This window comes from Rhipicephalus sanguineus, chromosome 2, assembly GCF_013339695.2.
Source record: "Rhipicephalus sanguineus isolate Rsan-2018 chromosome 2, BIME_Rsan_1.4, whole genome shotgun sequence".
NCBI classification, from domain to species: domain Eukaryota; kingdom Metazoa; phylum Arthropoda; class Arachnida; order Ixodida; family Ixodidae; genus Rhipicephalus; species Rhipicephalus sanguineus.
In genome coordinates this window covers 214,921,727-214,948,728 of record NC_051177.1, presented here as the reverse complement: position 1 = coordinate 214,948,728, position 27,002 = coordinate 214,921,727, and the positions used below count along the sequence as shown (strand labels likewise).

Here is a 27,002-nt window from a genome sequence, read left to right as displayed (position 1 = left end):
ATTGCATAACTGATGGGCCGTTTAAAGTTTCCCACCCATTACAAAGGGCTGAGCCATAATTCTTCATCGTCATCAGTCGTCGCGTCAACAAATTGCACATAATGCCTTACAGACGTGTAGCTGGTGCCTCACTTCTCCGCAGTATGATGAATAATGGCTTAGAAGGTGCTTCCCAACCTCACAAAAATTGTGATTTATGGCGTAGTGGGTACCTTGCTAGTGTACTTTTATTAGTAGCCGCAAGGGAGCTTAACGGGCTTTAGAAACGCCGTTCTTCCAGCCTTCGCTGTGACTGTGCTGCGGTTTCAGCGCAGGCCTGGCGTTTTTTCAAATCTCGACAGCCAATCTTCGACGTCCTGGTCATCGGCGCCGTTAAAGCAAGGAGGATCGCGCAGGCGCAGCGCAGAAGTTTCGGTCAGGTGGTTTCGTCCGCCATTGCAGGGGTAGCCGGCAGCGTCCTGCCTCGGAGTTCCAGCTTGAATCCTAGCACCTCCGCCTCTATGGAACGGAGCTTATTGACGACAAGTTCCACTTGAGCAGGAAGTTTATGGACGCTGAAGGCGCACGGCGAAAACCGACACAATAATCACAGAGCTAGCGCCAACAGCTCCCGCTGAGCTCTTCCAGCTCTGGCAGTGTCTGACTGCGACAACACATTAAATGAAAACAACATAGCAATATGTTGTGGCCAAATATCCCTGAAAGCGGCACTTCTCAAATTAGTAGCTCGTAAAATCCGCATCGCCATGAGACCTTTCCCTGTCACATCCATCTACTGTATGTTACTAAAGCGTTACCACCAGAGCTCAAAATGGCCCTACATGACAATTCCATGTTTCCCAAATGCCGATTCCTTCGAATCACACCCGATGTAGTCCTGGGCGCGGCGGCTTTCGAGGTCGTAAGAGGCAACAGAGAATGCCAGCCACTAGCTGCGCTCCGCTGCCACGCTCCATTTGGCATCTCGGTTGGCTGTGTTCAGTTTGGCGAAGGGGGTGTCAGAAACGCAGGCTTAGGAGTGTCTCTTTGTCCTTTGTACTCGCTCTCTCCGCCTCCGAGCTATTGTGTCCTTTTGGCTAACGCCATTCGGACACGGGTGTCTCCGCAAACTTGAAAATCGCAACCATGCCTTTCGTCGCGGGGAAACGGCTTGTTTTGTTTTTTTTTTAACTGTGCCTCATTCGCCGCGTTCGCCTGACGGAACACGGCAAAGGGCGCCAGGGCTCTGCCATCGCGTCTTATGCGCCGTAGTGTGGAATCTTTCGCAAACCTTCGTGCACTGTTTGATCAGGTGCTCTTTTTCGAGGTGGTATCTGCAACTATTCTTTCCATTTAGGCGTTTCGCGATTGCACCCTAGAAACTGCCGAGGATCGGGTACCTATCTCGTTCGGACTTCTTGACCGTTGCTTCATTTCAGAGTACCAGAGAGTTTCTCAGTTTCCGAAACATAAGGAATGTCTGAACGTCATCTCTCTTGTTATATTAGGGATGTTGGAAACAGCCTCGTCCCCGCAAGGAGTGCTTTCAGTGATTGCCTCTGAATCAGTTCCAGCGAACTGTTGTGTATCGGTGCTTTAGCTACTTTGTAATAATACTGCTTTGTTGACATTTGGCACAGTAACAATGTAATACAAAATTGGCCTGCCAAAGCCTCATTGGGCTTGAAGGGCAGAGCCGACAGACAGCAGACAACAGGAATTCATTTATCTAGAACCACTGAAATGCAGACACTCTTTTTTTTTATCTTTTCGCGTATACATGAAAACAATAGACGCGCGTGTACAGCAGTGCATGAAGAACTAAAACTGATGGTAATACATATAACATCACCTAGCCTTACATGAGTTGACCATTCGTACACGCAATGGCAAAAATACAATAATAGAACACCATCAGATATTCGGTGAAGAAAAAGCGGGAAAACTATGAAAAACAAAAGAACACATGATAAAGCAATGTAACATCATTATAACCTGTAGAGAGAAAAAAAAAATTATAATGCCTTTAATACATCAACAGCTATGCGCAGCCTGAAATACATGGTTACCTTAAGGTTTTGATACCACAGCGGCATTTACCGAAGGAAAATTACAGATGTAACGAAGGAGTTAAAGATTAATGTGACGAAGTTGCTTCAGCTTGAATTTTGTTTTTGCACGAAAGACACTCGGGGGTAGTTGATTAAAGCAAGTAGCTACGAGTGCGCTGACCATATCTGGTGGAGCGGCGAATCACCCGAAAACGGTTTTCAGGTCGGAGGCAGCATGTAGGGACGTAAGGAACTTTATACTTGTTGGACCAAAAATGCCTCAGGACAGCCGTCTCAGTTAGAAGGGCATCAAAGTTAGAGCATCGTAATGATTTAAAAAGGTCTCTGCCTGAGGGCAGTATTAAATCATAACTAATCACTTTCAAAATAGAACGAAGGATAGAGTTTATTCTATTTTTGCAACGATTCGCGCAGTGACCGTACGCCGTAACACCATACCCAGGAACACTATAACCTAAGGCTTGCAGTATCATTTTGCGAACTGATAGTGGCGTATAGTATCTGATAGTGTATAATGTACGAGATACTGGCCGGAGCCTTGAACAAACATACGCCAGGTGAGAAATGCAGGTGAAGTCACTGTCAAGAACTACACGAAGGTATTTAACAGATGAAACATATGTAACAGGTGCACAAGAACACGGAGAACAAGATGAACAGTGAGCCAGCAATAGGACGCTTAAACGAACTTTTTTTAGTGGTTTATGGAAACAAATGAGCTAGAATCGTAGAATTTATCGTAGAATCTTGCAGAACGGAAACTGCTTCTGGAAAACGGGAATGCCGAGACAAAATGGCATTGTCGTCAGCGTGATGAAATAAGCGAGTAGATACAGCCGCGGCGAGATCGTTGACATATAAGTTGAAACGAAGTGAGCATAATATTGATCCCTGGGGCACTCCGGCTTTTATAGAGGCTATATTGCTGCGGTATTGCCCTGTGGATACTAGCTGTGTTCTATCGGCTAAAAAAATAGCAAGTAATTTTAAAAAAGGCCCACGAAATCCAGTCAATGAGAGTTTTGTTAATAATACACTATGCCACACACTATAAAAAGCTTTGCCAACATCCACGAATAGAGCACATACAACCCGGTCTGGAATATCCTTTAAGAGGTCCTGTGCGCCTTTACCTGGCATAAAACCATATTGCACATGTTATGTAACGTTATTGGCATCAAGGTACGTGAACATAGCTTGCGAGAATGTTTTTACAGTATTTGAGAGATGAAAGGTAAAATAGAGATAGTACGGTAATTTCCATGCTCATTTCGTGCAGCTCCCTTGAAAAGCGGTATCACTAGGGCCTTTTTTATTTCTGCTGGGATAATTCCAGTGGCAACAATATAGTTGAGCAATGTTAATAACACACACCTAATAGCATTAAAGTTTCTGCGTAACTCATCTACTGAGATTCCGTCAATGCCAGGTGATTTATTAGATTTTAAGTTAAAAAGGATAGATGTGAGATAACATTTTGAAATAGAAGGAAGATGCGCAGATTTGCACGCGCTGTATTTTAGAGTACATACTTCGGGGTGTGTTTTAAGAATACCAGAGACGCGTGAAAAGAAAGTATTGAATTCATTCGCAACAGTGGTTCCATCATCTGGAAAGTGTGAGAGAAGTGAAAAATAATGACCATCGCGTTTAGATACGCCTCTTGATTCATTTATTAGAGACCCAGTCTTTTTCATGTTCGAGTGAGCTTCGCTAAATTTCCCACGTAGGTGATTTCGCTTGGCCAACCGGATCATGGCGTTCACTCGATTCCTACATAGTTTAAATTTTTGTAGCAACTCAGGGTGGTTCGGAGCCCGTTTCGCTTGGGTCCACAAAAGGTCTTTCTCCTTGATTGCAGCTAATATTTGTAGGCGACAACCATTTGTTATCTTCTCGGCGTAATCGTATCTTAACACAGCGGGTACATTTTTTCCTGTAGTTATCTAGTATCTGAACAAAAGAATCGTGTAAATTAGCTGGGGAGACAGTGCATAATACAGAGTTCCACTCATGATTTGCAATACAGTCGTCAAAAAAGCCTTGGACGAACAATGGAAATTTCCTTTTTTGTACTGCCTCTTCTTTAAGGATTCGGACAGTTTACAAGACTACAACAGATAAAATAATGATCAGCGACCTTGGTTTCCACGACAGCTGCCTGTGTTATAACATTAGAACAACGGACATTAATGTGGTCGATGCACGACTTCACCAGTTTTCCAGATAGAAATTCTTCACGTGTCGGTAGATGTATAGCACCTTCCAAACCCCATTTCTATAGAAGGTCGAGATAATCAGCAACCAGTGGCACAGCAGGGCGAAGGGTATCAATATTGATGTCGCCCAGCACAAGCACGTTGTCATCAAGAGAATGGGATGATAGCGCTTCATCAAGTTCTGATAAGAACAATCGGACGTTGCGGCATGGTGGCCGGTAGAGCGACAATACAGTTGCCGATAGCTCAGCAGAGCATAGGCGTAAAGCGACCACTTCTGCTTGCGAAAAGGAAAGCGTCAACTTTGATACCGACCATGCGTCTTTTACAAATACGGCCACACCCCCTTCTTTGCGCAGTGAGCGAGTGTATGAAAACAGTTGATAACCGGGAATGGAATATGACGAAATGCAATCAGCGGAAGCATTAATTTCAGTCAGCACAAATATGTCACAAATAGACAAGAAAGGAGACATCAGCGCACGGAAATGATTACAGTGTTTCCAGATGCTGCGGATATTAACATGGGTAGCTGTGAATGCATTATTAGAACTCGAAATGAAGTTTTGGGCTTCTGAAAAGCTACCAAATGAGGGTGTGTTGCAAATGCCCATATTTAGACAAGTTTCTCGAGATCCATTAGAGTATCGATGCGGACGAGAGGACAGCCTTCCACCTTTCTCGCCAGCACCTTTCCACTGCGTGTCCAGACAAATTTATATTCTTTTTTCCTTCCTCTCATGCGAGCTTGACGAAACAAATCCCGATTAGCAGGAGTCAAATTATCATTGAAATACAGGCGAAGATTCAGATCCATGCCATCCAGCACAAGTTTTGGGAGACCTTTGCGAGCATCCAGCCATTTTTGTTTGATTGCAACTGTGTGTGCTTGAACAATGCATAGTTCGTAGAGAGGAATTCGATAGACTTTTGTACTTCTGCTACAGTCTCAGCCTTTCTGCTGTGAATTTGAACGCCAGTAATTCCTCTACTTTAACCACAAGCGCTCCGACTGTTGTTGTAAGCTGATCCAGTTTTTGGCTTACTGATGTCAATTGATGGGAGAACGAAGCATCACTTTTCGCCGCTCCAGATTGCTTGCAAGCCTGGCACGACCGAGCTTCACGCCTCTCAATCGACATCTTAGTGTAGGTGCCCTCAGCAATCGCGGACAATTTTTGCGAAGGTGATACCCTCGCTTACACAACATGCACGTCAGAAATTTGCAATCCGTTAGCAGCAACTGGGAGCTCAAGGCACAAATATTTGACACTTTGCTGCAGTCAGCGGCAAACAAAGATTTGTAAGAAAAAATAGAAACAGGTCGATACGAAGAGCTCACCTGCGGATTAGAAGAATTAAATGTGGCTAGCAGCAGGTCACGGTTTGCCGCTGATGCACAGGGGTGTGGCAAAAGCAAGGTTTAAGTACACCACAGTCGATACTAGGAGGACGAAGGCTTCAGCATCGGTTACTTCGGCAGTAATGGGGGTGGCGGCACACAGCTTGAGGCGTCCACGACAGTAGCGTCCACGACTACAACCACCAATCAGGGTCCCGACATGTGACGTGCAGGTGCTGGTGCTCCACCTTCTCCACAGCTCAAGACCTTCGATCTCTCTCCTTCATTGTAATGCCAGGCCAATTTCTCTGCGCTTTCACTGGTAATACTTCAAACAAGACCGTTGCCGACGGCACTCGTCAGTTTTTCAAGCACCGGGTCCAGGGCTAACTTGTTCTTCTTTCTGCGTTTCCAGACAGTCGTTTACACGCTGCGGCACAACTAAGAACCTCAGTGCCTCGCTTTCCTTATTGGGGCTGCTGTGGAGAACATCTAAGCTCACGCAAACAAGGACAGAGGAAGGTGATGACAACACACCTCCCTCTGTGTCGTCGTCACCTCCCTCTGTCCTTGTTTGCACCCGCGCTCAGGTGTTCTGCTATGGAAAACCAACTCGCCCAAAAATCGGTGCTGTAGCAGACGTTGTCCCCGCAAGGAACGTCTCTAAATATTGCCCTGACACCGGTGACGGTGTCTCTGCGTAGTAAGGGATGCCAAGCTATAGTTGTTAAGATTGCATTGTGGAATAGCACAACAAGACAGGATGAGACGCTAGCAGACGATAGAAGCGCTAACTTTGAACTATCACAGTAGGGTTTGCTGCAGGGCCAGTTTGAACATGCTACTTAGAAAGACCAAACAGAGCGAACACAGGATACAAGAGAGAATCACACAACGCGAGCGCTTACTATCAAGTGAACGCGGTTTATTGCATCAAAAAAAGCAATATATATATATATATATATATATATATATATATATATATATATATATATATATATATATATAGGTTAAAAATGCGAAGAAAGAATAGACATGACTCGGTAACAGCACAATGATGAGAGAGGACCGCGACATCACATCTACCTCCTCTCCGAAAGCATCAACTAGCACGAGAAGTACACAATATCGTTTCCATCCTGTTTTGACATGAGCCAAACGTCTTGTTGTCTCCGTTAATATCCTTGGTGAAAACCGACGGTGCGTCCTTGTTTTCAACTTCGTTGTGTAGCCAAGAATCACAGGCCCTCGTGCGTACCTAATGAAGCGCAGGGCAAGTCAGTCTTTAATTTGGGTTCGCATTTCTACCCGACTGATGTAAAGGGTAGCCAACGTGATGCCAACATTATGCCGCCCGTTGCAGTTGCCGTGCTTTTTTACGGTGGTTTCTATTTCCTCTAATAAAAACACGCAACAAAGATCGGATCTCAAACAAGATTTCCCGGCAGCAAAGATATTATTTGTAGCATAGCCTGTAGTTTCTGCAGCATAGCAGAGTACCAACCAAGAAAATATTCAATAAAGGACTGGCGAAGCTTGCACTAAGTCGCGCAAGGCTTGAAACAGCGAAGCTGGGCGATGCTGAAGTCTAATCTGGTTGCTTCTAGGTTGTTCATAGGCTTTAGCTAGGTGGTGCCAGGTTGTTTCTAGGTTGCTTCTCAGCGCAGAGAGGTTCGAGTTAAACCACAGACAGCAACAAGCGCGACACGGATGTCCCAACTCCAGAGACAGCAACGCGCGCTGATACCGAGCGTTCGCGTAGGGCTTCCATCGCTTCGGGGTCTTCTCGCACCGCCTTTGTCTTGTCCCGTTTTCTAGTATTCTCTCGTTGTACGTACCGCTGAAGCACTTAGTACACATGCTTGAGCGAAGCTGGAACGTACGGTCAGGGTGTTTATCACTGGGTTAATCCCTACGGTTTATTGAAGCTTTTTTCAATAACTGGTCACGTCTCTCTAGAAATCTTAATTGGTGTTTGCCGCCCGTCTCTTGCCTTCCTTATTTTTTAGTGGACCGGCGCTAGGTAGTGGGACTTGCCCAATTTCACTGGCACATACCCGTTCATTATGATGATAGTTTTTTTGTACACATTTTCACACACCAAAGTATTTTTGGCCGGCTTAAACAGCTTCACTCTTAAAACGTATAGAAGAAGACTGGCGTGCCGTAATGCAGCAATATCATCACCATCATCTTGCCTCTCAGCGCCAGATGGTTGATAGAGATGTTCGCATTTCTGAAAGAGCAATAAACTGCATCACACATTTGGTGGAGTTGATGAGCCCTCCCCTAACCCTGGAACTACATACTCGGACGCTACCAGCTATCATTGCTGACGACGCCTACCAAACCTGCCATGTTTTATGCCCTTTTGCAGCCATACCACATCTACCATTTGCTATTAATTTTGCTTGTCATACCATAATAATCATATTGTGCATCACGACCTTCGGTTGTACCTTGCCCTTATGCCAATAAATACTGCGCATTATCATGGCCTTCTGGCTACCCGCTTTTGCTTATGCGTCGAAAAACCGAACATTACATAACCAAAGTTGGTACTTAACATTCGCGCACGTTCTGCCCTTGCAGACGACGAACGTGCTGGGCTTCGAGATCGTTGGAGGAGGCGCCAACGAAGTGCTGCCTCCGCCAACACCTACGAGTACGCAACCCAGCGCTACCTCTACAAGCAGGCGGCGGCCTAGCACCACCAGTACCAGCAGCAGATCTTCTACGAGCAGGCCGCAATACCCAACCGGACTGGTCACAGTACTCGGAGGAACACACGTACACCGGTGAGCCTCATTGTCAAAGAGCCAGCGCGAGTGCCATTATTGTTACATTGAATAGTTCTTGCTGTACGTTGCGATGAGTAACTATCCGTGCTGCAGATCCACGCCTCATCCTGTTGTAAATATTTGTCCGTATTTTTTTGTCCTCGGGCCGGCAGCTATGACTCCAAATAGGAAAGCCCGGCCCCTTCTCTCACCAGACGGATTTTCAGATCTTATGTTGCATTTATCATTCTCCATCATCGTTGCTGTTTCTATCCTCAATCAATCTCTTTCTATAAAATTCTGTTGAAGAGTCCTCGCTTTATAGGCACAAATATTTACGCACTGGCAGAGCCCTTCTCTTTTTTACCCGCTTCCTACGTCTTTCCTCATTCTAATTTTAGCACGAAAGTGTTTTATGCCGGGGTCCACCCAGGTTTTGATGACGTATTTCCGGCACGGAAATACGTCAGCAAAATGCACACGATCAGATGGCAAAAAAAAAAAACTTGAAAAAAATCAAGCCAGCTCCACTTCGCGAACACTGTCGAAACAGCGAAGCTCATGCCCGTCCTTCATCAGGCTATAACCGTACTTCTGTGTTTTTCAAGACTTCCGTTTGTTGGCGCGTAGGTTCGGCCTTTCTTGCGCGAACATCGCGGTTGCCTCGGCGACGACATGCCCGTTCTCGCGTCAGCTCTCGCTGACGCTCGGGCGGCTTCTTCATCGGGAGAATGAGAAATATTTATTTATTTACATTACCCTCAGGGCACATAAAGGCGTTACAGAGGGGGTGGGTAATAAAACAAAAAATGCAGTAAAAACAGAACACAATAATACAACAAATTAATTAGAATACATGTTCAAACAACACTCAGTTATTAGAGGCTTAAGATATGATCTGTTAGTGCAGTCTTGAAGGATGACACGTCCTCCATGGAGGGGGGAAGGTGGTTCCACTCGGCACTGGTCTTTGGCAGAAAGGAGTCTGAAAAAACGTTAGTACGGCAGAAAGGAATAAAATTTTTATACTGATGGTCAAGACGTGACGATATGTATGAAGGCTCGGAGATGAGTTCCTGTTTAAGTGAGTTATTTTGGTAAAGAATTTTTGAAAAAGGCATAGACGAGAAATTTTTCTTCTAGTTTTCAAATCAATTAGTGCAAGCTTTGATTTCATTAGTGAAACGCTAGATGTGAGGGTATAGTTTGAATTAATGAAACGTGCTGACCGATTCTGAACTGACTCGATGATAGCTGATAATGTTTTTTGACCGGGGTCCCACACAGATGACGCATACTCAAGCTTAGGTCTAATTAGAGTTTTGTACAGCATTAACTTCAAATGGCAGGGGGATTTAGAAAAATTTCGGCGTATGTAGCCGAGGGATCTGTTGGCATTGTTAGTGATGTATTTGATGTGCGCATGCCATGAAAGGTTATTGGTTAGCTGTATTCCGAGATATTTATATGAAGTTACGTAATCAAGGTTGATGTTATTGATAGCATAGCCGAAAGAAGTGGATGCGTCAGTGCGACGCGAAAAAGACATGATTTTGCATTTAATGGGATTAAGGAACATAAGCCATTGTGAGCACCACTTAGACATGTTATCTAGGTCTGACTGAAGAACAAAGTTATCATGCTGATTAGTTATTTCACGGTATAGAACACAATCATCGGCAAATAGTTTTATAGAACTATTAATAACAGTAGGTAAGTCATTAATATAAATTAAAAATAGCAATGGGCCCAAGACGGAGCCTTGAGGAACACCTGACTTTACGTCACAGCAGCGCTGGGATGCAGCATCATTAGCAGTTACAAATTGAGTACGGTTAGTTAGAAAGCATTCTATCCAATTGAAAATGTTAGGGTCAATATTAAGAGTACTGAGTTTAAGAAGTAGTAAGCGATGAGACACCTTGTCAAAAGCTTTAGCAAAATCTAAGAAAATGCAATCAATTACTTGGCCTTTGTCTAAAGAGGAAGAAATGCTATGTATAAACGATATTAGTTGTGTTTCGCAGGAGTAGTTCTTGCGAAACCCATGCTAAAATGAAGTGAAGAAAGAGTTAGATTCACCATCTTGAAAGCGCAAACGCCTGAACATTGATACTGACACGCTATTTTACACTCCACTGCACTTCACCGTCACCTCATCTCGGCGCGTTTCTCGAACGTGCATCCCTCGACATCCTGCACCAGCGCCTCTCGCAGCACATGCAGCCCTCCCCTTCCTATCGAGCCTCACTCGCCACACTGCTAGGTCACGTGATCACCGCTGCCACAACCCCCGGACATGAAAGTCTCGACTAAGAAAAGCTTCGCTGTTAAAAAATTCCGCAATCGGGAGTCGAACCCATGACCTCTCGGTCCACCACGATAGGTGACGGGCGCTCTAACCCCTGCACCGCGGTGACAAATGCAAGAGGCTTTACGAACACGCCTTTGATCTCTGACATATTCGTCTCCCAGTGCTCTTGGTTCGCGGGTCACCGTATGGGAACGGTATAGCATGGCCTCCGCAATTAGCTCCGGCAACTCGCCTTTGCACCGTATCTACGACCGTCCGATTCGGTACGTTTCCAAGAGAAGTGTAGTTTTGTCAACGCCTCGCACCGCCAGGTGGTGGCTTTAGCCTAAGCCTCGCTCTTTCCTGTGTGTCGTTTTCTTTTCCTACTGATGTTGCGCTGTACCCACGATATTCTCATAACATCCATTCGTATCAAATAATAGCTCTGCGACGCTCGCTTAGCTGTCACACCGCTTTCCCCGCTCGAACCGTGAAAAACCACGGCCAGACTAGAGGGGCCACACGACGCGCGTCGCGTTTCCCATCGCGTTCCTAGACCAGCCGTGGTAGAGTGTACTAGAATATTTTGAGTGGAGCGATCAAAGCCGGCGCGCCTTGCAAACCGGTGTCCCCTCTTTTGAAGAAAGTAGCGGCGGCGCTGGCGTTGCAATCTTGAACACGGCCGGGCTAAAAGAGAGAGGCGACACGCGCAAATGAAGGAACGCGCGCGTCTACCTTCTAGCCAACACCCCGTGGTGTTGTTAGTGAGGACACTCGCCAGACGCCATCGACCAGATAAAGTAACAACGCTGAGCACCCGTCGGTCCGCTGACGGCAGCGGATACCTATCGGCGGGATGACGCAACTTCAACACAAAAACGCGTTCCCGTAGCAATTGGCGCTTCGCGGGAAATCTGAATTTCCTAGTCAGCGAACGCGGCCATGGCACGCCAGCAAGTAAAGTTAGAAACGCATACGGCGTTTTTCGCGAGCGAAAAACGAGACATGCGGCGGACGCCGGCGTTGCCACCGACCACGTTGGTTGCTATAGCAACGGAGCAGAAAGCATTTTTTCTCTTCAAGTTGCGTCTTTCCGCCGATAGATACCCGCTGCGGTCACCGGACCGACAGACGCGCGCTGTTGTTACTTTGCCTGGTCGAACGCGCTCTGCATGCAAGCCGAGGAGTGTCCCCACCTAAAGAGTATATATCTTACACCGTGCTCTAGCCCGACCGTGTCTTGAAGAAAGTTTACATTCTCGGACTCGCTTGCGTTCGCGTCGGCGAGTCCTGCTGCGTATTAAGGCTCTGTTATGGGAGACCAGCGCTGGATAGGTGGCGCGCCGAAAAATGGCGCCTGGCGGGGAGTCGCGACATAACTCAGCCGCTCGCTTGGCCTCCGCGCCGCCGGCTAATCTCGGAGGCCATGCCGCTCGCGCTCGGACGACAGGCCGCACTGTACCGCGGTGAGCGCACGCGCGTGCGCCGTTCCCGTGCTTTATTTTGGCGCGAACAGATCGAGCAGCCATTGCGCCAGTAATACGGCTCTATGGTTTAAAAAAAAACTTTGTCTGAAGGCTAATTTCTCAGGAAAGCACTGGAAAACGGAGAGAAGCCATGCAAAGCAGGCTACGTCTGTGCATACGGCGTCGAAAAGACAGTGCTGTGCCGTGGTGGCGACTCCATAGGACGACTCCGTCGTCACCATTTTGTGGTTGCGTACTGGAATTTGTGTCAAGCTAGTGCAGGCTAACAAGCCTCCATTGATAAGTACGGGCTACGTCGATACCAGCTTCCCGCTACTGCAGTAAAAAAAAATGTAAGAGGCAAGAGACAGCTGCGTCAATGTTTTTTTTCTGCCGTGGTATGTATGCCCAGCCCGCGGTATGTATGCACGCGGACGTTGATCAAGCAAACCACCGTGCTAGCATAGCATGTATGGTGTCGCGCTGTTATGCTCCAGGGCGCGGGATAGATTCCCGGCCACGGTGGCCACATTTCGATAGGGTTGAAATAAAATGAACACCCGCGTACTGAGATTCATGTGCACATTAAACAACCCGAAGCGGTCAAATTAATCCTGATTCCCACACTACGGCGTGCCTCATAATCGTACCCTGTTTGGCACGTAAAACGCCAGCAATTGTCGATGTTGATCAAACACGTTTATTCTAAGCAGACACAAGCGAGCGAATAAACTAACACAGTACGTTAAGCGAATTAAACGGCGAGTAAAAATCCAAGACATCTGACCCTTTTCTAGCGAGGCATAAATTGCGATGTCACTTCGCCGCGGCAGCCAATGCACAAACAAGCTTTACCGCATCGGCTGACTCCAGAAAGCTAAGCTTCGAGTAGTCCGCTGCTCTGTTCGTGACAACAACTCTGTCTGTAGCCCAAGTGAAGTTCAACGGAGGCATCCATCGCGTGCGTATTTCTCATAACAGTTCCGCGGCGTCGGCGAACGTGCCCCCGTACGCATCTCGTAGACAGACAGCTTTCCTTCTGCTTAACTGTTTGCAAATAATGTAGACTACCTGCCTATCCTATCATATTCACTGCACGCGGTGACATCAGAAGGAGCTTGGTGGTGGTCAGATGCAAAGATTGTTACATATGCCGCATGCTGCATAATATGTATGTTCTATTTACGACAAAACACGGATTAAATTCTGCTCGTAGGCCCCTATTTCCACTGGTGGCCCTCACTATCGAATAAATCTAGCAGACACGCGCAGTTCGGTTTATAAACCAGCCCGACGCGACTAGACAGGAGAGCAAGAGCAGAACATACCGTGCTCGCCTGACTGCCGGGATGAAATGGCGCATCCGTTCCTATGCACGTTTTAGAAGGAAAAGCATAGACGGATACGTCCTCCCTCATTTCTACGTATTGTGGCATTTGAATGCGCAACAGTACCGCCAGCATCCTTAGTTTTGTTTCGGCGACACGCGCCCGCATCGCCTCAACGAGTCGCCACTATCGTCCGGGGGAGCGGCTGGAGTATGCGCGCTTTGACCGCCAGGGCGGCACTGCCCGCACCGCGGAAACTCCAGCGCTGGTCCCCTATACTCCGACGTCCGACGCGAGCGCCCGCGAGGGCGCTGCGTTTCGTCACGCCGAGCCGGCGACGCTACGCCAGGCGCAAATCGGTCTCCACTACAGTCGAGCCGGCTCCAACGCGCCGATGCGATCGCATCTTAGAGGAGCACATGCGCAATAAAGCCAAGTACGCCCGCGCCACCTGTCGGGAACCGACGAAACAGCCCGCGAAGCAGCTTCCTGTGCATGCGAGTCCGACGCGTCTGGCGCGAAATGCAGCATGATCTATTCGGAGCCGAGCGACGCCCGAGCGCGCCAGCAGCCGTCGGCCGCGTTGGCAGTCAGCCGACGCCGGACTATAGAGGGCTGTTTTTTGCTGACGTGACGTCGCAATGACGCGCGCACGCGCGCGTCGACGTTACGCTGAAGTATATCAGAGCCTTAAGTGACTTAAGTGAAAAAAAAAAAAAACAGCGTTTAAATCAATGCTACGCGCCCGGCTGCAAGACTGGGTACTCCCGTACGAACGAAGGCCGCAAGATGTCGCTAACGATGAACAGCGACGACCTGTGTGGGAAAAAAATTGTACTGACTTGACGCGTAGCTCAGTGCTGATCGCGCTGTGTGCTAACTTCACTTTGAGCCTCATTTCATCGAGAGAGACTATGTCAGTCAGTGCGTTTATGTTTCACCAAAACAGATACAATGGCGAAAAATGGGGAGACGGCAAAAAGCTGGAGTTACTGCTGCTTGACTACACACCATCCACCCTGCGGCAGCAATGACAGGGTAAAAACAAATGTAAAAAATGTAAAAACTATGCGCACGTAATTAACGGAGCGGAAGTTCGATTGCCGAGAAGAAAGCCGTCTCTTCGACCTGACGCGGTGCCGAAAATTTTATTGCGATAGCAATTATATGGACAGTATCAGCTGATTTTCGCCGTCGCCGCCGTCATGCACCGTATATATATATATATATATATATATATATATATATATCAAAGCCACAAAGAAACATAATTCAGAAAATCTTTCCGACGCGCGGAATAGAACGGGTGACCTCCCGCTTTCCTGCGCGCGGCGTTAGACGGTTAGGCTACCAACAGCACCGTCTTTCAGCCTGCTAACGGTGAGCTATTTATATACACCACTTACATCAGCATGCTTTCTTAGTTACCACACAGATGGCGTGATATGCACGCGTGACACGCTTTAAAGATCGTCGCCCCGTTCCTGCGAACGCCGTTGCTCTTCGACCTACAGGGCGTAGTCGCCCTCGTGAGCTTATCTCAAAGAAAGAAGGGGGCGGCTGGCGGGGGCGGGGGGGGAGCGGGGTGTTGTATGTCTTGTGCTTTCCTCGCAATGTCCGCGCTGAAGTCACAGAGCGTACTAAGGTCGCTTCGCTCGCTGCAGCGGCCGCGTTTGCGAAAGGAGCGCGGTGTTAAAAGATATAAGTAACAACTGGGACAGTTAGTTCGCGCTCGTCCTGTGTGTACCTGTTCGTTCGTTTCGTGCGTCCTGCTTTATGTTTGAGCAGTGCGCTTCCAGTGTCGAGCTGTGACGCATGATAGTTCGCGCTCGTCCTGTGTGCGTTCTTTTCGTGCGTCGCTGGGCTCGAGCGACGCGCTGGCAATTTCGAGCTGCTTTCCGTTCTTCGCGTTACAATTCCAATTTATTGCTATCGCATTCATTGCTTCGCCGTTACGGGGAAACTGTGACTTTTTTCCGAATGTACCGTTATATCTCTCTAAGAAAATACCGGCACCGTGGCCTCGGACAAAACGGCGTCAGCTTTCGTCTGACCATCACAGTGAAAGGAAACGACGACGCATCGACCAGGGCTTGACGAATGTGCAACAGACGCTACCGGTAAAACAGAGGATGTGGTCATGGGCTTTACTTATGGGCCAGTGGCCTCTGTTGACGACGTGCGCAAGCTCGCCGTTCCATCGAGGTCGTGGCCACTGCATGAGTTCTCCTGGCTCAATTGGGTATAAGTTGCGTGCAAGTTGAAGCCACGCTTAGAGCAAAGTTGTGGAAGCGACAGATTAGCAACTCAATTTTATAGAATATAATTACTGTCGCGCTTCACCGCAGCCCGACAAGTTACAACCACTTTGCGCGTCGCAAAAAACACAACAAAACATAACAAAACAACCCTTCCAGTCTGCCAGGCACTCGCTCTGGCGCATATTACGTAGTTGTAGACGCGACGTAAGGTATGTTGCCACCGTTTTGGAAATTTTTTTATAAATTCATCCCAAACAAAAAAGTGAAACTAATCAATGATTAATTGCTGAAATTGCCCAATATATGCCCATCACGCGAACAGTCATAAGTACCGATCCTGTGACACCAAACAAAAATGGCTTGGCAGCAATGTATCTGTACATGAAGGCATGCAATGAACTACAATCTTTACGCTTTCGTCAATATTAAGTATGGTATAGTAAAAAAACCAAAAATTGTGTAATTTCAGGTGGTTGCATTCCAGTCGAAATCTTATAACATCAAAAATCATTCCTGGTTTTCAATTATCCTAGTTTATTGCACAGACTAACTGTTCCAGAAAGAAGCATGGGAAGTTTCATACAAAAATTGGTTCATTCAAAAGTTATGACTTTTTGCGCAACACAAAGCAACTAAAAATGAAGTTTGAGAGAAACAAGAAACAAGTTGTAAAAACGTGCAATATACATCATTGGAAGGTTATACGACACTAAAATTCGTCAGATACCATGCATTGTGGGAATCATTTTCATGCGAAGCAGTCAGCGAGTACTTCTATGCTGTATTTTATGGCTTTGAGCTAAGCTTTACCATGTGGATCGACGTGTTTTTGTAAGTGTAGTAGCTGTGTGCACATCGTGGGCTTACCAGGCGAATCGACAACACTTTAATAGGTAACTTATGGTGCGACGTAACGTCAGCCCTCACGTTAGAGTACATACGTCAGTATTATCGAAAGGAAGGGCACTTTATGGTACAATCACGTGAATATCATGCGTAACTTCCGTTTATGTATTCCTCCGGAGTGTAGCAATGGTTCAATATAGCTTGTTGAACCATAGGAATGAAAATGTAATGTTTATTAGACTGCTATGATGTAGTGTTTATTGCATGCTTGTAAGATAAGATAGCCAGCACCACAACCACAGCCGACGTTGCACCAACATTACGCCTGCATAGGCTGTTTTCCGAACAACTTTATAGACATGGCGTGGCTCTGTGGTATAATACGTGACTGCCACGCAGAATGCTTAGGTTCGATTCCTGCTGGGGTCCTAATTTTTATTCTTTCGATTCGTCGGGTCAACGCTGCCGAAGCCGGTTTCTCTTAACGTTCTCGCATTTAAATTACCAATGTCTATTGTCGCCGTTCCTGGGTAGATATAAACCGTCAATCACATGTGGCGCATGCCCGTTCACCGCGGCCCATGGAAAACGGGTATGTGCCACACGTGTCTGGAGAAAAGGGTTTGACGACGTACGCGACAGGATTTTCACATTATTCATGTCATGATCCGACACCCATGCCAATTTTGGTCTACAACAAGTCAAGAAGGCGATCATGACAGCACCCGGCGATCATGAGTAGGTGGCTAGACAGATAGATACGCAGATAGAAACGCTCGACGTGCCAAAGGTTCGCTAAGAAATGCTTCGCATTTAAAAACCGCCAGCCTCATTCATAGCTGAGACCTTCCTTAGCTGCCACGAGTGACCGTAAGATTGTTTAGCAGCGCTTCGTTTTTTTCGGGCTTGCTTTTCGTCAGCCGTTGACTGGCGGCTGGCCTTCTTCAAGTGAGGCAAGCTACTCTTGTGTAGCAGCCAGGATCGACAGAAGCCTGTTTCAAGGCGTCCAGCGTGCCACTGTTTTCATTGTTGATGAACTATATACAGAATCTCCAAACAAGACAGGCCTACATAGACATCTACACGGTGCCAGAGCATCCCACTGAAGCATTCATTCGCGTTTCCCGTTTTTCCGCGGAAAAACATCACCTTTCGTGGAAACATTTCTTCGAAACATATTACCTGAACAGAAATCTGCATACACAGGCTTCACTTTGTTCAGGATGTCTTTAGAAAGACCTCCCCTCTGCTTGCAGCGACCTGTGTCCAGAGCTTTCGCTTAGTGGTAGGCACACCAACTTTCCACACTTTGCGTTTCGGCCTTTGTTTCCCTCAGAACTTAGCCACATCTTAACCATATCTTATCAATTGCGATAGCAATTATATCTACACTCTCGGCTCGTTTTTGCCGTCGCCGTCATGTCTCGTATATGTATATATAATATATATGTACATATATAAAAGCCACAAAGAAAAATTATTCAGAAATACTTTCCGACGCTCGGAATCGAACGAGCGACCTCTCACTCCGCAGCGCGTGGCGTTAGACGGCTAGGCCTCGAAGAGTACCGTCTTTCAGCATGCTAACTGCGAGCTATTTATATACACCATTTACTTCAGCGTGCTTTCTTGCTCACTAGCGAGATGGCGCGGAGTGCGCGAGCGGCGCGCTTTAAAGGTCATCGCCCCGTTCGTAGCGTGCGTTGAGCGCGCGCGCGCCTCCATGCAATACGCCCTACAGGGCGGGGTCGCCTGCGTGCGCGCTTATCTCCTGGAGCGAGGAGGGCGGGGGGGGGGGTTGTATGGCTTGTGCTTTCACCGCTACGTTCGCGCTGAAGTTACAGAGAGTGCGAAGCTCACTTCGCTCGCTGCAGCGGCCGCGTTTGCGAAACGAGCACGCTGTTCAAACAGAAATAAGTAACAAGTGTGACACTTGATAGTTCGCGCTCGTCCTGTGCGTGTTCTTTTCGTGCGTCCTTTGCGCCTGAGCGACGCGCTGGAAATTTCGAGCTGCTTTCCGTTCTTCGCGTTACATTCCAATTTGTTGCTATCGCATTTAGTGCTTCGCAGTTGCGGCGAAACTGTGACTTTTTATATTCTGTAATACAACAATATAGCACACTAAATTGACAAAAAGAAAGCTTTCACAATGGTAATATAACACGTCGATGCAGCGTAAACAGGATGTAACTTCACGTGCCCCCACGGAGCAATTTGAATAAAAAATGCCCGTGATTACGATATCTGGATCTTATTAACCTTTACCATACTTCATCCTATTGTGCGCAAGCTCTCGTATACCAATGTGTAATAGACATTCAACTACTTCTGCGAGAATACGTTACACTTTCACGTTATACCGATTCTGATGACGGAGGGATCAACCGTGTTTTTTTCTCAGCGCTTCTCTCGATTCCAACGAAACCCCGCACATATCATTCCGCATTAGTGCATTTTTCTTAGGCTCCGTATCTCATTGTATATTAGCTCAATTTCAGTCTTCGCAGTACCTTTAATACTGGGCATAATAAATGGCTAGACATAGCGACTGGCACCCACACGGCTTGTTCATTTTTGGAAGAACAAAATTGATGTTAACATAATTTCAGAGTTCGTTCATTGCAAAACCATGCATCTCATAACATAATCACTCACTTTAAAAACAGCTGCGTTGTCATTTTACCACTGATACGTAGGTTCGAAGCAAAACGTCTGGAGTTTAATGCCCCTCTTAAAGCACATTTTGCTGCGGAACGGGCAAGCAGGTTAGGTCGTGGTAACGACTTCCCCGAATTCCTCGACATTTTGTTGACCGATATAAGAAAACAAGATACGCTACGTGCGCATATAGCATATAAATTTTGCGTAGTACAAGAAACGTACAGCATGTGCACAAACTTTTTGCCGTTAGTGCGAAGACGGATACTTCTGCCGGAAGCAGCCTTGTTGGAGCTGCACGAAAGCGCACTCTTGGGCTACCACAGTCTGTCTCCGTCTACCTCATTGCTGAGCGTTATACGTTGTGGATCGCAGTACAAAAACTCAAAACTGCAAAATACCGAAAATAAATCATTTATCATCCAGGTTCATTAAATGCTCTAAACGCTTTCAACATACGATTTCATTACTAAACCACAATAGACGACATTTCTAAGGCTCTATTACAACTAAGTAAACCCCAGGCCATTCGTTACTGCTCCGTTCAAAGAAATGAATGGGCTGATCAACATGCAGCAGGACCAAAACATTTCATTATTTTCAAAATAAATGTACCGGTAAGTGACAAGATTGAAGCTGTTCTCATAGCGCTAACCTCTAACATGAACGGAGATCCCTAAACTTACTAAACTGTAGGGGTGTGCGAATAGTGAATTTCAGAACCGAATCGAATACGAATCGAATAGTGATGAAACTGAATCGAATACGAATACGAATCGAATATTATTCGAATAGTTTTCGAATAGTAAGGCAGCAATTTTGAATGGAAAGGGATAGAAAAACTTTATTCAGGTTTTGAAAATCACCCTAGAATTGCAAGTTCTATTTAAAACGAGATTCACAAACGTTAACAAGGCACATGACAATTCTATTTAACCAACAAAAACACCACAATACGTATATTGAGGTAATTTTGTATACAGCAGTGATAGTAAAATTACACGGAGCAACACGCAAGGGCTTATATTTACAAAGCACGAAACAAAACTTCAAGTGGGCCACCTACATAACGCAAACTACTCACATGATAAATAACACGGGTTATGTGTGGATTTTCCGTGAACTTCGGTATTGCGAAATCTGCCTTGTACTAAATTTACTTACACAAACTCGTGCTGGTCAAGCTGAAAGCGTCACAAAGCAATTCTGTTTCTCAGAGCGCTTTAGGACAATATCGGTAGTTCCCGTGCAAGAACACTAGTTCCTCAACGTGTTTCGAACTCAGCGACTCTCTTCTGCTGGTAACTGTATTAGAGCGGGCTGAGAAAAGCGTCTCACTAGGCACTTGGGTTGCAGGAGTACCAAGGTAAGGCTTTGCTGCCGTCACCATATTTTTGTACTTTGCCTTACCTACGTTCTGCCACCATTGAAAAGGGTTGTCTTGACGTGGCAGCAGAGGAGCTTCAAGATAACCTGACAATTCCTGCATTAATAGATCAGCACCCTCTTTTTGTCCTGCAACCAAGCTACTGAAAATTTTCCACAATGGAGAACACTCACTGGCTTGTCCACTTTGGTTGGCACTCCTTTGAGCACTGAATGCACCAGAGCTCGCACTTCCACTTTTTCTTCGTCACCGTAGCATACATCTTTGAAACGTGGATCAAGCAATGTGGCAAGACAATGGGGCGCAGTAGTGCTTACAGCCGGAAACCTAGCTTTTATCGATTTCAGAAGGTTCTGCGCAAAGTCGTACTCATTACAGTCGCTTGTTTTGTCGCAAAGCAACAGCTTCATGCAGTGAACGAGGGGCACGACCAAAAATAGCGTCGGGTAAGACTCGGCACACGCAGCTGTTGTAGCATCTTCCACTGGCTGAAGAACTGTCACAAAGGCCGACACTTGACGCCACTCTCCATTTGTCAAGTTTTCAACCGAATCATTTTCGGTCAGGTCGATCGTCACGGCAGTCTTCAGCTTGAGCAGACGAGCTAGCATCGCAAATTCGCTGTTCCATCGCGTTGGAACATCTTGGACGAGCTCAAGTGGAGGGTCAACGGAAAGCTGCTTCTGTATTTCCTGCAGTCTTGCCCTCGCAGTGCTGCTCCGCTTGTAGTAGCCGACGATGGTCCGCGCTTTGGCACACATGTTGGCGAAGCCAATACTTTCTTTCTTGGCATCTTGAACACAAAGTTGTAGAGTATGTGCGAAGCATGAAATGCGAACCCACGGAGCCTGCTGAATAGCGCAAACAAAATTCCTCGCGTTGTCAGTGACAACAAAACATGGAAGGTTGTCACTGATACCCCAGTCCATGAAAATTCCTTGAAGCTGGGAACGCAAGTTGCTTGCTGTGTGGCTCTCACGGTGTGACCGGCACGCAAGCACGAAGTTATGTGGCTCAAATTCCTCGCTAAGTACATGACAAGTCACAGCTACAAAACTGTCCCCGGCGCGTGATGTCCACCCATCCGTCGTAATTGCAATGGATGCCGCGCAAGTCTTCAAGATGCTTTGCAACTTCTCGTACACGGCATGTCTTGTTGCAGAGTACAATTCTGGCACGACACTCCGGGATAACGTTGTGCGGCTAGGAAATGTGAAATTCGGAACTGCGCACTTCATGAGTGCAATAAAGCCTCGTTCTTCCACTATTGAAAAACTGTGCAGACCAGACGCAATAAATGAGCCAATTTTCATGGTGAGCTCCCGGGAGCGGGTACTGTTGGCGCTTAGCTGCGGAAGAAAACCTAGGCATAGACTCGTCCTTTGCCTACTACCGGCATTTTTTGATGCCGGCGTCGTTGTGGTGGCTGCGATGCGACTGCTGTACTCTTTGTGGGCAGCTGGATGGCGCTTCAGGTGGTTTATCAATGGCATGGTAGTGTTGGTCGGTGTCTTCAAACCGCAGCCACAAGTGCGACACTTTGACGATCCAGTCCCAATTCGGTCAGAAAAGCTCCACACTGAACTTCGTTGCTTCCTCGGGGTCGTCTCTTGTTCGCTACTCATGGTGCGTCACGGTACAAAGCATAAGCAAAAGCGGCTCCATCTGGTGATCAATATGACGCCGATAGTCTCGTAAAAACTACAGCTGCATGAATCTTAGCGAATTAAACAAGAAAAATCACCTCTCGATGTTTCATCGTTTCGTTCCTTTGGTGTTTTGTCGTAGGCGCTGATTACTCGAAAATTATTCGAAAACTATTCGAAAATTATTCGGTATTTCGAATATGCACTATTCGATTCGAGTGCCGAATCGAATAGAACAGTATTCGGTTCGTTATTCGCAATTTTCGAATATTCGCACACCCCTACTAAACTGCGCCTCATTAAAGCTCTTCTTGGAGGAATAGATGACAAGTTATCTTCAGGAACGTTTCACTGCAGTACTTCGGTGTCGACTTCGAATAGAGCACGTGCAACAAAACACGGGAAATGCCCACGAAGACATACACATAGTGCTACAATGTTTTGTAATCGGGCACTAGGTCGTACTTATGTGCTTTTGCACACCGCTGTAATCAGCGAGTGCAAGAGCATAATCAGTAGCACATCAGCAATCTTAGCGGCTAATCATCCACTGTAAACAATACCACAGAAAAAAAAAACTGAAAATTCAATCGTCTCACACTTGAGCCTATGCGCAGGTATTGTAACTGCTTTCTTGACAGCGCGATAGACGAATTGCTGACACATGCACCGCCATCTCCATCTGTTCATTGAGAAATAGGTGTGACGTAGCAGTTTTGATTGTAGAAGCTTGTAGGGCCTTTCGCTCTGCCATTACAGATAATGACGAACGCTAGAAACAGCAGAAAGACGCTGTACCGATGCCACCCAAGAACAATGTTTCAGAGAATGCTGCAAACATAGACTTTCCTAAGGTGCGCTTACGTATCACTCAGAGGGGAAACGTTTGTATTTTACAGCGGAGCTCTTAAAGCTGACCTCAAACGGGCACACTATCGTCCGCAGCCAAGCGATGGAGTAGGAGGGAGGAGGGCGAAGTATAGCATAGTATAGCAAGGGGGTTAGAAAGGGAAGTGAGGAGGAGGCCGGGTAGAGCACAGTACAGCGGAGGCAAGTTTGAGGTTAGAGATACGCAGGTGGCCAACCGAAGAGCATGCCCATCTTTGCCTAGCCTTGCATCACTTTGCATTTCATCGTTGACCTAGTTGGGATGGGTTCACGCTTAAGAAGCGGCGAGAAACATGGGGACGAAGCTGATGTGCAAACAGGACCTTATCCACACCTCCCAGAACGATGGTGCTTAAGACGGGAGCAACCTTCGACCCTATGCACACACAATTTGCTTGAATGAATGTGTCTTCACAAAACCTGTGGTGTGTTTAGAGACATAATGCAGAGCTAAAACACAATCACTAAGAAGATGAACACAAGACGACGGGGCAGGCGCTGCTCACAGCTTTAATCAAGACTACGAAGGTGAGGTACATATATAGAAATGCTAATGCGCAGACGCATCATCAAATCGCACAGGCCATAGGGGGCGTGTCAGATCAAAGATGGGAAGAAGCTTTGTTCCGCGTGTTAGGCTTCCAAAGCAATGTCGAGTGGCGCCACTACTCTTATCGCACTTGGGGGCATCGACGGCCACAACACTGCCGCGTACAGGCAGAGCTCTCGGATTGCATCTGTGGTGCATCGCAATGTAACTATCGCTGACTAGCAGTGCTCCAGGCCGAATGAGGAGCGCATGCGCGCACGTGTCCTAACCGCCGCCGCTGGCCAATCCGGCGACAAACCGTTTTCGCGGGCAGCGTCTGCCCCCAGTAACGCATAGCTCAGCCACGCGAGCGTTGCGCCCAAACTTCAGCTTGGGTTCCCTATACAGATAGACGGACGTTTGACTGGCGCAATCACTATTTTTCTCTTTTATGTGGAAATCCTCGAGAAGTTCCTGATATCATTAACTCTCGGCTCACAAGGGCAGGTCTTGCAATGCGCCGAAAGGTGCGCGGTGAGATCCTTCTTTAAATTGTTTGCGTGTTCCCTCATGAGGTCATTAACACATCTACCCGGTTGTCCATCCTAGGACTTCCCACAGGTTAGGGGTAGTTCATACACTACCCCCAACGCACACCGAGTGTATCGGATAGTGCGCTTGACCTGGCCGCCCGTCCTGGAGGCGCCCATGATGCGGGGACACAGTTGGGCCAGCTTGTTGGGTGCGGAGAATACCACAGGTACATTGTACCTGTGGGCCACTTTTTTTTCAAGTTATGGCTCACCTTATGCACATAAGGCACGACTGCCGACCTTTGGCCGCTCCACTCACCAGCTGTAGCCTCGTTTGTCAGCGCCTCTGCCTTTAGCTTACGGTCCAGGGAACTCACCACAGACGCAATGACCGGATAAAGGTGACCGGCTGTTGATAACCGAGCGAATTGGTGAACAGAGCTATCCCGCATCTTGTGCTCACAATATTTCCTTACTTCCTGAGCGACAATCCCAGACACAGTGTGCCAATGGTCCTCTTCACCAGCTTGGAGTGAGCAGACTAGTACGGCAGTACCAGCGCACATGATCCTTTGAAAGAGTTACGCTCAAATCTAAAAACTGTATGGTATTTCCAGTGGGAATCTCGTGGGTAAAGGTGAGGCCTTTGCCATTTTCCTTAAAAACATTTAAAACCCTGTCGACCTCGGAAACATTAAAGTGACACGTACGGTTCATCACAATTAAAAAGTCGTCGACATAGCTGAAAACTTTTAAAACAGGCGTGCCCATGAGGCAGTTGTCAATGTTCTGATCTACTTGTAATAGGAATATGTCACAGAGTAAAGGTGCTACGCACGAGCCAATACAAATGTCTTTCTTTTCAAGATACAAACGGTTGTCAAAGTTGATAAAAGTATTCTTCAGGTAAGTGTCAAGTAAAACTAAAAAGCTATCTACACTTATACCCACAGCATTTCGAAACTGCAGTTCCCCGTTAGATTCTAGACATTTCTTTACCGTGGAAAAGAGAGCATAACGCGGCACAGAGTAAAACAGATCTCCATCTACTGAAAAGGCGTAACCAATTCTTTTATTCTCTTGAACAAACCAACATATTTCATCATAGTTATCTACACGGAAAGGATCACGAACTTTCAACTGTTTCAAGCACTTCGAAAGGAACCTGTTAACATGCAATTGCCACGTGCCACGTTCACTAACGATCACTCTCAAAAGAACGTTCGTTTTGTGCGCCTTAGCACTGAGAAAAATTGACAAAGACCCACAAGAACTCCTATCTATATGTTTCTCGCGAGCTGCTGCAAATTGTTGACACATAGATTGAACATGGTCTTCATAGCTCTTGACAAGGTAATTTTTACCGGTGCGAAATTCTTGTCAACTGCCTGTGATGCTTTTTTAGAAAACGTTTCCTTGATCAATACAAAGATTTCCCTCTTTGTCGGCCTGTAAGAGGCACAGATCATTGTGTTTAAATGAACTAGGCAGGCGTCCTAGGGAGCACCTTGCGCTAACAGTGTCTTTGGTTGTGTATTTTTGTAGGCAGTCCATACTTTCTAGAAGGCATCGTTCGCGTTGCTCAGATTTCGTAGTTCCCGCCAAACGTCTGTTCAATGCTGCCAACTCGTGCGCTGGTATCCGAGTTGCCACTCCGTATTTGGGTCCTTTTCCAAGAATTCTTGCGTAGTCTTCGGGAACGAACGCACCACCCACCACTAGCAAACCGTTCTTCCCGGTGTTACTGGTGTCTTTCTCTTGAGGCTTCCTTAGGTGTCCCAACAGCTTGACCAAGATGCTTTTCCAAGCAGCCTCTGTATTTCATGGACGGTGCGCCTTAAGACTTGTGGCTATCTCGCAGCTATCCAGCCAGGGTAACGGCAGTAGCACAACAGTTTTAGCCACTCGTGACACAGACGAATCTTGCTCCACAATTCGGACCGTAGAATTTTGCACAACCGCTTAACGTGGCGCCAAGTCGGTGTGGTGGTGCCGAAGAAGGCAGCCACTTCATGAGGGTACGAGCCTTTCCTAATACAAAAGCCGATGTATCTCACCCGACAGGAAACTTCCACGATGTTGGCGATGAGCGTGTACACATTAGGAAAGGCAGGAGACACAGGAGAAGGAAAAGCGGGTCCCACTGTATGAGAAATATACTGCAGAAGAACACGTTGTTGGACGAGTTGGTGCTCGCTAAGAGACACAATGCAGCGCTGAAACACAATCACTAAGAAGAGGAACGCAAGACAACGGGACAGGCACTCACAACTTTAATCAAGACTACAAAGGTCAGGTACATACATAGAAATCCTAATGCGCAGACGCATCAACAAATCACACAGGCAAATAGGGGGCGTGTCAAGTAAAAGATTGGAAGAAGCTGTGTTCCGCGTTATACAGAGAGACGGACGTTTGACTGACGCAATCACTATTTTTCTTTTATGTGGAAAGCCTCAAGAAGTTCGCGCGCCGTTTTACCTTTGCTTTTGCCGAGGATCCTGACCTTAGCGAGGTGGGCTGAGATTCTTCTTTAAATTGTTTGCGTGTTCCTTCGTCTTGTGTTCCTCTTCTTAGTGATTGTGTTTTATCGCTGCATTATGTCTCTTAGCAAGCACCAACTCACCCAACAACACGTTCTTCTGCTGACGTGTGTGTTCTTAAGATAAAATTAAGAAGTTCTAAAAAGGACATTGCGGTCATTCTGCAAGTGTTGCAGAATGCCACTTCGTAATTATTTTAACAGCTAAGACGTCCGTTAACAAGAAACCCCTG

At 46.8% G+C, this 27,002-nt stretch overlaps 1 protein-coding gene across 1 annotated transcript in view; it reads left to right on the top strand.

Annotated features, from left to right (window-relative positions):
* The window catches only part of LOC119382224 (mucin-5AC), a 260,979-nt gene that overhangs the window by 185,504 nt on the left and 48,473 nt on the right, over positions 1-27,002 (top strand). The window contains 1 exon segment of the mRNA XM_049412751.1: positions 8,205-8,410. Within this exon segment, the coding sequence (XP_049268708.1) occupies positions 8,205-8,410 (206 nt within the window).